At 43.0% G+C, this 13,539-nt stretch overlaps 1 protein-coding gene across 5 annotated transcripts in view; it reads right to left on the bottom strand.

The window, feature by feature from the left end:
• The window catches only part of LOC309488182 (GTPase IMAP family member 8-like), a 72,398-nt gene that overhangs the window by 31,898 nt on the left and 26,961 nt on the right, over positions 1 to 13,539 (bottom strand). For 2 of the 5 annotated variants that reach the window (XM_082156269.1, XM_082156272.1), the window contains exon 6: positions 9,923 to 12,050. The exons of 1 other annotated variant lie outside the window; for it this stretch is intronic. In XM_082156269.1, coding sequence (XP_082012395.1) covers positions 12,018 to 12,050 — 33 coding nt within the window. In that variant the 3' untranslated portion in view covers positions 9,923 to 12,017. Of the gene's footprint in view, positions 1 to 9,922; positions 12,164 to 12,269; positions 12,408 to 13,539 lie in introns of those variants that run through there. 2 more of the 5 variants (XM_082156268.1, XM_082156271.1) reach the window with 2 other exon arrangements.

Genomic DNA, 13,539 nt, shown 5'->3' with positions numbered 1-13,539 from the left:
GGAAGTTAGTTGGAAAATGAAATAGAGAAATACCAGAGGAATTGATTATGTTGTAGGTTATTATAACTTAAACATTAATCTAGGGCTGTCACTAATGATTATTTTGGTAATCTGTCGATTATTTTGATCGAGTAATTGGATATAATAGAAATAGACCTGCAAATCATAAGCACATGTTCTATAGTTTTCTAAAACCTTACAATAATCACAAAAACCAGTTGGGTGCTTCCCTAAAAATGTATAGTGTATTCAGATTACTGAGACCTATTCTTAATCTGGCCATAACTATTTCTTCTTTTCTATTCCCTCCTCTATTCTTAACAGAACCAACTTTATTTTGAATGTTATATAAATGTCTCCCTTGAGTCTCCCTGTCCCACTGTTGGTTTTTCTCTTCTTTCTTTCTTAAACCAGCTTAAGGGAGCATTACTGCCATCTACAGGACTAGAGTCATTTCAGTAACACCCCTGGGCAACGATTATTATTTTTTTTTATAGCTGTGCAGCTCCTACTGTTGAATAGGAAGTAGATAACATACAAAACAAATGTGTCTGGATACAAAAAGATCTCTGTGTCTGGATCGACTGTACAGAACTGCGTGCACAAAGTCCCCAAAAGCCTCGCCAGTGATGAAACTTACTTTTGCAGTGTGGTCACATGTGGAAAGCTATTCATTGGAAATGGAACTAGGTGAAAGTGACCTATCACATCACATGCAAGTCTTCTAAAGAGCATTTTCACATATCCATTGCTTCAAACATGATATTTTGGGCCATTTTGATCTTTTGGGCTCATAAGTAGCTTTTTTCCCCTTTCCACTGTCTAAATGTATATGTATTTATTAGTCAGTTCCATGTATGCATATATTTAGTGTTTAAATGAAACCTCACTGTTCTGTTTTAGCTGGAGTCCGACCTGATCACAGTGGTGAAAATGTCTTGTTACAAACATTCCAGCTGGGAGATGATGTTACCATCAAATGCTTCTCGAAAAAAAGTTATGCCAACACAATGGTTTGGTATAAACAGAGCATTGGGCAGATCCCTCGGCCTATTGCATACAATTATTGGAACAATATAGAATTTAAGGATGAATTTAAAAATGGGAGATTCAATTTTTCAGCAAGCAAAGGATCTTTTCATCTGAACATCACAGCTATGACCAAGTAGGACATCGGAATATACTATTGTGGGACGGTGTTCTTGAATTTAATAGAATTTAGCTCCGGAACATATCTGATGCTAAAAGGTAAAATAGATTCAATTTGCTAGTGTTTTAAAGATTTTGTGATGGAGAAAACTACTTTAACAATTTAACAGTCCTTGTTTAAAACCAAAAGAGTCTTGACATGTTTATTTGCTATTTCAAAGGAACTGAATCTAAAGACATTAATGTGGCATGTGGGGAGACACCAGTTGTGAATGGAACCACTTTTAAGAATAACGGTAATTATTCATTAAATTACTATGACTTATAGTTAACCTGCTTTGGTGACTGTCATAACAGTGGCCCTAAAAAGTATTTGCATCCTTAAGCCTTAAAATAGCATGAATTTCATTGCATTACACAACAAAAACCAAGTGGATTCTGCAAACAAGAACAGCAAAGTTTACCAACGATTCACAAGATGTTTTTTTTTTAAGTAAATGTATATGAAATCAGTTCTCTTCAAGTTAAATGTGTCAAGTCAATCTAAATGTTTTTGTGAAAATGTTTTGCTTGAAAAGTGTGCTTGCACTATCTTTCTTTAAAACGTACTCGGTTACTAACATAACCTCGGTTCTCTCTAGAAGAGGGAACGAGTACTTGCGTAAGATATCTTACGCTAGGGGAAAACCTCTTTTCCTCGAGATATTGAAGCCAAAAATTATCCTTAATTTTGCAATAATGTAAAACGCATTGCAGCAGCATGCAGATATGGGCGAGACAGCTCGCGCGCCCATTGGCTGCTCTGCGGCAACTGCACCAGCCTATCGATAGAGGCTCCTCATGACGTTAGAACCAATGAGGGCGCTTCGCGCCCATTACGTCATGTCCCGCCGAAATCGGGTGGGGCCAGGGCTATAAATACGGCCCAGAGAGGCTGGTTTGGTCAGTTTTTCATCGCTGAAGCGAATCAGAACATGACGCATGCACGGCAAGATACGCAAGTCGTTCCCTCTTCTAGAGAGAACCGAGGTTACGTTAGTAACCGAGTACGTTCTCTTACGAGAGGTCTCTCGTACTTGCGTAAGATATCTTACGCTAGGGGAACACAATGTAAAATGCCGTGCGTGCTTGAGACATAACACTAAAGTCCCAAGGGCAGGTGCCCGGGGCTCATACAGTGCCTAATCACAAGGGACTCACAGAGAATCCGGGAAGAGGGGCTAGAATAGCATCATTCCTGTAATATAGAGCTCTGATAAGAGCATATTATATTAAGTGTTCCACACAGCCAGGGCGAACACGGCCTGGACTGATAAATATGGGGGACTTACGCACTGCCCACAGAAGTATACATACGATCAGTGATCGACGCTCTAGCGGTTTCAGCATCCTGAGCCGATAGGATCGGGCGGGCAATACTGAAAATTTAAACCGAGAGCAACCTAGCTTGTAAAGCGGGAACCTCGAGGTTATAAACCTTATAAATGTAGACGGGGAGGCCCAGCCTGCCGCCATACAGATATCTTGCAAGGCAATCCCACTGGACCAAGCCCACGACGAGGCATGCCTCTTGTGAAGTGTGCTTTGACACCTATCGGGCATTGCAGGCCCTTGGATGTGTAAGCTAGCGCTATAGCATCAACTATCCATCTGGATAGACTCTGTTTTGACGCAGCTAGTCCCTTAGAACGTCCGCTGAACAAAACAAAGAGCTGCTCCATCTGTCTGAAAACAGACGAGCGAGACACATAGGCTCTTAACACCCTGACCGGGCAAAGGAAGCCTGCGTCCCCTTCCTCTTCAGATACCGGCAGGGCCGACAGGGAGATAACCTGTGCCCTAAACGGTGTGTTGAGGGATTTAGGAACATATCCGTGCTTTGGTTTGAGTATGACTCTCGAGTCATTCGGCCCAAACTCCATACACGTCGCGCTTACTGAGAGCGCTTGCAAATCCCCTATGCGCTTCACTGAAGCGAGAGCCAGAAGAAACACTGTTTTGAAAGACAAGAGTTTCAGGTCTATTGACTGTATTGGCTCGAATGGGGCACCTTTCATGGCTTCCAGAACCGTGGAAAGGTCCCAAACGGGAACTGAGGGTGGTCTGGGAGGGTTCAGCCTCTTAGCTCCTCTAAGGAAGCGAATAACCAGATCGTTCCTTCCTAATGACTGGCCAAGCGGTGGTTCAGCGAACGCTGCTATGGCCGCCACATAAACTTTGAGCGTGGATGGGGTTCTGCCCTTATCCAGAAGCTCTTGTAAAAAGGAGAGAACCTCCGGCACCCCACAGCGTGAGGGTGAAGTGCCACTCGCTGTACACCAGCTAGTGAACACAGACCATTTTGAGGAATAGAGCCGCCTCGTAGATGGAGCTCTAGCCTGCGTGATCGTGTTTAACACTCCCGCTGGGAGGTTAACGGGTACCCGTTGATGGCCCACACATGTAGGGACCTAAGCTCCGGGCGAGGATGCCAGATCGAGCCGTTCGCCTACGAGAGGAGATCCCTCCTCACCGGTATCGGCCACGGGGCGGTACTCGTCAGCTGCATCAGGACTGGAAACCAGACTTGGTTTGTCCAAAATGGGGCGACGAGTAGCACTGGGCATCCGCTCTCCCTGATTCGCTCTAACACCTGGGGTAGGAGCGTGACAGGGGGAAACGCATAGAGCGGGCAGCGGGGCCAGACGTGAGCCAGCGCATCCCTGCTCTTGGAGAAGAATTCCTGACAATGAGCGTTCTCTTGAGACGCAAATAGGTCTATTTCCGCTCTGCCAAATGTCCTCCATAGCATTTTGACTGTCTGTGGATGTAAAGACCATTCTCCTGTCGGCAGATTGTTTCTGGACAGTCTGTCTGGTCCCACATTCAGATGGCCGGGCACATGCGCTGCCCTGAGCGAGCGCAGATTATGCTGAGCCCAGACCAGGAGGCGTTCCGTCAGCCTGTGAAGGATTCTGGATCTGATACCTCCTTGGTGATTTATATAAGCCACCACTGACATGTTGTCCGAACGGACCAAGACGTGGTGTCTTTTTTATCTGGGGACAAAAGCGCCTCAGCGCGCTGTCGACTGCCATCATTTCCAGGCAGTTTATATGCAGAAGCTTTTCCCGTTCCGACCACTGGCCGAATAACGGTCTGCCCTCGAGCAGCGCTCCCCATCCCGAGGTTGAGGCGTCCGTAGATACCACCTTCACACTCGAGGAAGTCCCCAGGCTTACACCTGACCGGTACCAGTCGGTCACTGTCCAAGGTTTCAGAGCTGCGACGCATTTCTGATCGACCTTGAGGCGCGCGAGACCGGAGGTCCAAGCTCTGCGCGGCGCGCGCTTTCAACCAATACTGCAGCGGGCGCATGCGAAGCAGACCCAGCTGAAGCACTGAGGATGCTGAAGCCATGAGACCCAGCATCCTTTGAAACTTTTTGAGCGGGACTAAAGCGCCGTGGCGAAAAATCTCTGTCATGCGCTGAATACTTAGTCTGTGCTGCGGCGACAGCTGTGCTGTCATAGACAGCGAGTCCAGATCTGTGCCCAGAAAATATATTTTCTGACTGGGAGACAGTGAACTCTTTGCCCAATTGACTGTGAGACCTAAATTCTCGAGGTGATCGAGTAATATGGTCCTGTGTTCTATGAGCTCCGACTGTGATCGAATGATCGAATATGCCTCGGAGCCTGAGGGGTGCGAGCGCTGCATCCATGCACATCGTGAATACGCGAGGTGCCAGGGATAGGCCAAATGGCAGGACTGTGTACTGATATGCCTGGCCCTCGAAGGCGAATCTCAAAAATCGCCTGTGACGTGACGCTATTTGTATTTGAAAATAAGCGTCTTTCAGATCTATCGACATGAACCAGTCCCCTTGGCAAATTTGCGAGAGGATTTTCTTGGTCGTGAGCATTCTGAACCGTCGTTTCAGAAGTGCTTTGTTTAGTCGTCTTAGATCTAAAATGGGTCTGAGACCCCCGTCTTTTGGGTACCAGAAAATATCTGCTGTACATGCCCCCTTCGCTCTGAGATTGTGATAGGGGTTCTATAGCCCATTTGCTCAGTAACTTCGCTATTTCGGCCCGAAGTAGGTGTGCTACTTCCTTTTTCACCGTAGTATCGATTCGCGCCGCTTTGCGTTGCGGGCGTCGACCGAACTGTAGCGAATAGCCTCTTTCTATAATGTCTAGCACCCACTTCGAAACCCTGGGTAGCCTTGCCCATGCGTTTGCACGAATGGCTAGGGGTTGAATGCGAAGCGCACTCTGGTCGCTCAGCGACAGAGGGGCTTCAGTGTGCTGCAACATAAGCGTCGCGCTTATGACATTTGAGGCAGGGGGGGCGCTGATAACAGCGGGCAGATTGCCCGCGCTCGACTCCTCTGCGGTGGTCAACCGAGAGGGGGAGGGCTGGGCGAGTCCCGTAAGACCTGTCATGTCTATGTGTGAATGTGGGCGTGGGATAGCGGGCACATTTACAACACTGAGAGCATTGTCTGCCTGAGCAGAGCGAATGCATGTTGGTTTCGTTTTACAGAAACCTTGAGACATGCAGAACGTAGTGTTTGTGGGCACTGGGCAGTGGGCACATTTACCACATTTAATGCGCAATCGATCTGGGTCGATTTCATGTGCGCGAGCCCTGTGCGACGGGCTGTGTTTCTGTGTAGGAATGAGCACTGGGCAGTGGGCATTTTGTCTACACTCATAACACCATCGGCCGTGGCCGGAACACCAGAAAATACACTCTATGGGATTTATCTGGGTAGCCGTAAAGCGGCGTTTGTGTGCAGGCAAGCGGGCTGTGTCGCCGACTTGTTTACTGCAGAATACACTGGAACAGTCGCATTTACTGGAACTGAACGAGCGAGAAGTTGCCATAGAAACAGAGAGCGTCAACATGCTGGCGTTTGTTTGCAGGCGTGCGTGCATTACAACAGGCTCGCTCACTGCAGTATGACATTTCCAGTCGCCTGAACTTCAGAGGGGAATGAGAAATGTGTGAGAAATAGAATTCGGCCCGGCCGCAGCGGGACATTAACACTCTTTTCTCCTTTCGCCAGTGACGCACGGGAACCATAGAAACGGTGTTTGGGTGCAGGCGAGCGGGTTGTACAACGCGCTCGTTGGGTGCAAAATGCACATCTGCAGTCGCCTTTCAGGGAACTGACAGAGCGAAGCAATGGAGGCATAATTAATCTGCCGTTAGACCGAGATTCGAACACCGGTCTCTCGTGTGAAAAACCAAAGATTCCGCCACTGAGCCACAGGGGGGAACACAAAGGCTTTCAGATGCACGAGCATATAAGAGCGTCAACATGTTTTCTTCGGCGTTTGCTTGCCGGCGCTGCAATATTTATATTTCCAGTCGCCTGATCAGGGAACTGAGAAATGTGTGAGAAAATTCAGGTCAGTCCAGCCTCGGCGGGACTAGAACACTGTTTTCTCCTTTCGCTGGTGATTGACGCGTGAATGGGGCGCAGAGGGAGGGTAGCTTTCTTGTACGTTGCAGCGTTTATACGCCCACGTATAAATATAATTAATTATTATTCATAACGGATTATGATCAATAATTAATATTTTAATTATTTTTAATTATTTTCAGAATTTACTGTAGCAGAATCAATTGTATGATTAGTCTATCAGTTCATCCCATGAACAGAAAGCATAAACAGTTATTAACTCTAGGAAATATAATATCTTCCTGGCCAAGAAAGAATAATCCCCAGCTAACAATAAATTACAAGTAAATTAAGGGTAAAAGCATATAGGTAACTTAAATCGAAGTTCAAGTCCATAAAATGTATAAGCAGATAACAAGTAATCTCTTTGTTCAAATACAAACAATACTTTATTGATTATATACTAACACATAAAACTAATATCTAACACAAACACATACACACACATTCATACGAGTTGCAGAAGGAAAAGAGTAAGGAAAGATTAAGTTTTAAGAGTGAGTTTAAGAGTGAGATGATGAAATCCCAAGTTTATGCACTTATAAGACATGACCTGGAACGAACCATCCATCATTAATTTAACCCTTCTATCGTTTCTTAGACAGGTTATTCAATTTATATCCATACACCAGTTCAGCTCTTAGTCTGGAGGTATACTTGCTTGTCTTTGCTTTTGGGGATTCCCTTTTGTTGCATGAAATGGGTTTTCCCGGTCCGTTCGTTGGCTGATGTCCTTGTGCCTGGGTCTGGGGCGGCCAGTCACGTGGTGTGCTGGCGGAAGGAAAGTCTTTGTTTGAAGCTGGCTTTGCAGAAGAAACGTGGCTCGAAATCTTGTGGCAAAACATAACTTAGAACCGAGACTCACAACGGAAAATAAAGGAAAACTTAGAAAAGAAAAGACAACTTAGACGAGAGTAGTAAGATGGCTTGAATAAAGCTGTTGAACCCGTTCTTCTGATCTTAATTTGGGTTCTTTGTCTCCGCGTTTACATGGTTACTCGTCTGATTGAGATCTTCATCCTTTTTCTGCCCATCTCTCTTGAGAGTGGTAGCAGAGCGTTTCTTGGGGGTGAACCCAGAGAGCTAGAGTTAGAGAGCCGAGAGAAGAGAGCAGAGCTCTTCTCTATCAGAACATTTTTGAACGAGCCGAGTTAGAGAGCAGAGAGAAGAGAGAGAACTTTGTTTCGGGTCTAAGATTTTAAACTCAAAGTTTGTCCAACCTCCAAGGATGAGTTCTGGCCAATTAGACACTGGCTAACTTGAGGAGGTGGCGTTCTTTTCAGTTCTGATCGTAAATTATCTTATCTGGGGGGTTTCCTTACTAACAGAGAGAACAGATGCCACAGTTTAGACATGATCAGTATTATAAGAATATGAAACATTTTACACAGATTTCAATCAAGCCATCTTTTGAATCAAGAGCATACGATCATACTGATATGAAACACAACACACTTTCATTCAAACATCTAACAGTTATAACATTACATGAGTTATATGGTATCTAAGCATATTAAACACACATATAAGTTGCAGACACAAAATAGAGTTATGTAGTTGCGTGATGTTTGACTGTAAGTCCATTGAAAATTGTTCTTGAATGATTTTATGTATAGTTATTGGTAAGAATCAGTTCTCTGGTTTGAAGAGAAAATAACTCTGTTTGTTCGTTCAGAGGTCTTAAGGGGGAAGGGGTCCAGGAATGTGGTCGGGGTTCGGTAACATCTGCTGGTATCGATCCGTCTTCCAAACTATCAAAGTTTACCAATAAAAGTCGTTGGTCCGCAGACTTCCTGGAGACTGTGAATGATTCATGGCTCGGTTGGGTAATTTGAATCTGGAATGTGAAGACACTTGTGTGATGCCTTGGTCTCTGTCTTTCTCTTAACCAATCAGTAATTTGGCAACAAAGCTAGCATTTGACCAGTTATGTGTTAGTGCTGGGGGCTCTTTTAAATAGCCAGACCGGTCGGCGCCTGGATCCTGTGACAAGATGGATGAGGATACGAAGTCCTGACCAAATCTTCCTCTTTGTTCGGCAGGAAGTGGAAAGTTTGAATTAATCTTCTGGAAGAAGATTAGTCTGTGTTTGGTTCATACTCATTGTCGCTACAACGTAAAGAAAAACTAACCCCGACCGTCCGCTTCCAGCCTCCCCTGTTGAACGGCGCATTTTGCGCGGCTCGAACAGAGGGAGAGAGAAAGCTAGCCCCGTGACCGTCCGCTCCTGACATCCCCTGTGAACGGCGCGGTTTGCGCGGCTCGAACAGAGGGAGAGCAGGTATCATCCTCCAAGCAGGCAAGGCAAGTGGGCGCACCGGCAAGCTTTGCGGGTTGGGGGGGGAAAGGGGCGTCTTGAAAAAGACGCCCGGCTCTTTTAGTGCAATGAGAGTGTGTGTCGCGGCGGCGAACACACACACATACACAAAACACAGTAGCAGAGAAAAGGATATGTACGCCGGAAAGCGTCAGCAGGAACGGCGACTGAAGGCGGCGAGTTGTCGACCGGCAGCTTCAGATGCAGACTAATCCCGCTGGGTGCTTGCAATCAGACGGCGCGGCTTCCTCTCAGGATCCAGCGATGCGTGAGCCCGCTGAAGAGATGAAAAACTGACCAAACCAGCCTCTCTGGGCCGTATTTATAGCCCTGGCCCCACCCGATTTCGGCGGGACATGACGTAATGGGCGCGAAGCGCCCTCATTGGTTCTGACGTCATGAGGAGCCTCTATCGATAGGCTGGTGCAGTTGCCGCAGAGCAGCCAATGGGCGCGCGAGCTGTCTCGCCCATGTCTGCATGCTGCTGCAATGCGTTTTACATTATTGCAAAATTAAGGATAATTTTTGGCTTCAATATCTCGAGGAAAAGAGGTTTTCCCCTAGCGTAAGATATCTTACGCAAGTACGAGAGACCTCTCGTAAGAGAACGAGTCCCACTTGATTTTGACACTTTGTTATCTAATGCAAAGCCATTCATTTATCTTAAAGTATATGGTTTAAGTGTTAAAATATTTGTTTGGGCCACTGAATACAGTTTCAAGTTATGGAAAAGTATATTCACAACACAGCAGTTCTAGTAATGTATATTCACAGTATTTTAATAATTTTACGATTTTTACTATGAGCAGAATGTGCTTTATTAAATTATTTTGGGATCTTTTTCTCCATTTCAGACAGCAACAATCAAAAAGTATGGGATCCTGTGTTAATTTGCTTGATATCCTCCAATGTTGTTTTTGTGATAGTAATTGTCACACTCCTTGTGTTTCACTGCAAACGCTGGGGAAACAGGCATAGAGGTAAAATTCCACACACACTTTCCATCAGTTAAGCGTTAAGAGTTTAATGATCCAGAAAAAGTTGTATACAGTCTAATATACAAATATGTTGTACAAACTCTTTAAATATCCAATCACAAATGTGTATGTCAAAGTTTAACTATAGTTTTCTGCTAATTTTGAAGGATCTACAAATCTAGCATCTCCGTCATATGAGGTAATTTTCAAAAATACAAAATAAATTTTCTTCTGTACTATAATATGTACTTGTAATCAATTATATAGTAAACATTTTAACATAAGTAATGTAATTTGCTTCTCAAGCAGAAAAGAAAAAAATAAGCTATGCATTTTTTTTTAACAGATTGGAGATTCAGATGTGAATTATGCAGCCGTGAGTTTTGCCTCTGTCCCTCCAGCCAGAAGATCAAACAACAGACTGAAAACAGTGAAAACATCTGAATACAGTGAAGTGATCTACAAGCCGACAGATCACATGATCTAACAGATGATTTGACATTTATCTTCACAAAATGATTTGCCTTTTTATAAACATGTATTATTAATATTTCAAAAGCATCCATTACTGTACATATGTAAACAGAGTTCATCCAAATTTTACTTTGAATAACTTTTGTGTGCTGTATAGAAATACTTACGCCCGGTTTCACAGACAAGGCTCAAGTCTAGTCACAGACTAAATTGCATGTTTGAGCTGTTTTAACTTTAAGCAACTTGCACTGCATTATTTTAAAATATGCCAGTTTAACATTTATTTTTCTCAATAATGTTTTTTTTTCTGAGGCACATTTATAAAAGCCACTTAAAGGGGTGCTATAATGCCATTTTCACAAGATGTAAAATAAGTCTCTGATGTCGCCAGAGTGTGTATGTAAAGTTTTAGATCAAAATACCCCACAGATATTTTTATATAGCATGTTAAAAATGGGGAATGCACTGTTTTTGTGTCTGTCCTTTTAAATGCAAATGAGCTGCTGCTCCCAGCACAAATTTCACAAACTTTTAGCTTTTATATTCAAACTGGAGTCAGACAAAGATGGAGAGACTCAAGAAGAATTGACAACATGTAGACAACATTTATGCATGGTTAGTTGATGAATTTATGTAGCTTATGTGTAGTTATCTTCTAGTCATTGATTAGCATATTCTGTCATGAGGGTTTATGTAAATTTTAGGGTTAGTGATGTCACTAACCCGGGAGGAATGTCCTGTAGTCCCTACCAGCCTTTTAGTCCTTAAAAAGCAATTTCTTTAAAAGAAAATATCTCCCTTTGCTTTTGTACCTTGAGCGTTGTAAGTTTGCAGATGTTGTTTATGCTCAAACAGCAACATTACACACAAACTAAAGTTAGAAAAGTGAAATCATAATCAACCACCCCTTTAAATGTCCTAATTGAACTAAGGCCTAATCCTAATGTCTGTGAAACTGGGCCTTAAGCCGGGTGCACACTGTGCAATTTATTATCGTTCTTTACGATTATTGCTTCTCAGACTGTACGAGCGTGATCATCGCTGTAAGCCATGTCACACTATAATATCTCAGTTGTCATTAATGTCAGACTGTACGACAGTCAAGACGCGTTAAAAACGGACGCACGCAAGAAAACTTGTCCGGAGTTTTACATCATCAATCAATGACACGTTCGGTGACAGTGAGCTGCATTACACGCGGGATTGAAATGATGCATGGCTACAAAGAAATCTCTAACGTTCATTTTGGTCACGGAAAAACTAAGACAATTTGACGGCCATCGTAGGAGAAGTCACACTGTAGGACTGCGAGTCAAATCTTCTGACACTGCCAGAATTTCGTCGGAAGTAAAATTTGATCGCAACGGTCATTAATCGGCTGTCGGTGAACATGTCAAACTAACGTTCAAAGACTTCAGATTTTAGCCTAGGATCAGAGGATTCTTTTAGGATTTGCAAAATGTGTCTCAGACGGCCAAAATCGTACAGTGTGCACCCAGCTAGTGTTTGTTAAAGCAGATTAATGGATCAATGAAGTGAAAGATAATAAAAAGTAGCCTACAATCTGTTTGTATGAAAATGACATGCATTCTATAATAATAACTGCATGACAAAAATTTAAACATGCATTTTCAGATTGTCTTCATGATTAATCTATATCCTGTTCAGTCTTGTCATGTTCTTCATAGCTGGAAATACTTCCATAGTCTGATAAATGAAGCCTCTGACACCAGTCATGCACCTTAGCCAAAGACATCTGTATGTCCTTTTCATCTGCACATGAGGACATCTCTGCTATAAGGAAATAAAACAAAGCTTTGGTTATCTGACATTTTTGATATTTTTTTCAAAAGAAACTTAAGTACGTGACTTGGCTTGTACTTGACTTTTCTGTACATACCATTGGCATCCAGATATTTTAGTTTATACTGGATCCTAGCCGTGTCTACTGCTTCCCGACAATTCCATTCCCTCTCAAGTGCATCTTTCAGCTGGTGTTTGTTGATAAATAATTCTGTATTTATTACTTCTCCACTAACTGCAAGCAAAAGCATAATGAGGCAATTAAAGTGAGTAAAAGCCACTGAGATCAAAATAATTTTTTTGCAAAAAATTACACATACAATCCAGAGATAAATCTAAACTCTCTCCTCTTCTGACAAATCTTTGTGGGCTCATTATTTTCACCATCTCTTTCATCACAACATCACTCCTCTCCCATTCTTCATTAAGTAATTTTTTGATATCCTCAACTCGAAGCCACTCAGATAGGGTTTCTCTTTCTTGGGACTTCTTTTTCTTCCCGTGATGTTCATCATTGCTTTCCAGCAGAGCACTTTCCATTATCATTTCCTCAATCTTCTCCAGTAACTGATTTACTTGGGTGCGATCTTCTCTCATGCTCTCAAACACATGATATCTGTTCCCGCACATCTCGACGAGTCCCACAAGGACGTCACCTTCACTTTCAATGTGGTACTCAATAGGTTTGTTTCCCAATGATCCTCCCCATGTGAAGAGCACCATGGTTTGCCTCCAGACCTTTTCACCAAGTGGTCTCATGTTTTCTAATATGATTTCCATCTGCTCTTCTGAAAACGACGTGTCTGCTGGTATAACCAAGAGGATTGCATGGGGGGAAGAATCCATTGCCTTCAAGATCTCAGTATTCACTGAATCTGCGTTCAGTTGATACGGAAGAAATTTCCAAAAGCTTGGTGTGTCCACCACAGTGACCTGTCTTCCATTCACTTCTCCACATGTTCTGACACACTTCACAGTCTTGTCAAATGAAATGTCATCACCCAAGATGGCACTGCAAGCTAATGTCTTGCCTGACAAGACCCAGCCCAGCAGCACAATATTCAGAGGTGTAACATCATGCTCTGCTTCTGTTGAAAAGATGTATATGAATATATAATATTTATGAATAAATATTATTTATAATATTATAATACAATATTTTATATTTATAAATATATTATAATAAACTATTAAAATGGAATTATTTTTTTTATAACAAACTTAACATGTTTCATTTAGAGACTTTAGTATAGGCTACTGTATTTGTCTATGTTGTAGGCTACAGCTGATTGCAATGTAAACAACAATTGATCATTTTTATGCAGTACAATTTATGGTTATACTGAGTAAAAATAAAATAATAAAAT

Source organism: Leuciscus leuciscus, assembly GCF_965113295.1.
Source record: "Leuciscus leuciscus genome assembly, chromosome: 2".
Classification (NCBI taxonomy): Eukaryota; Metazoa; Chordata; class Actinopteri; order Cypriniformes; family Leuciscidae; genus Leuciscus; species Leuciscus leuciscus.
The sequence above is the reverse complement of the archived record's forward strand: the minus strand, read 5'-3'. Positions and strand labels throughout refer to the sequence as shown.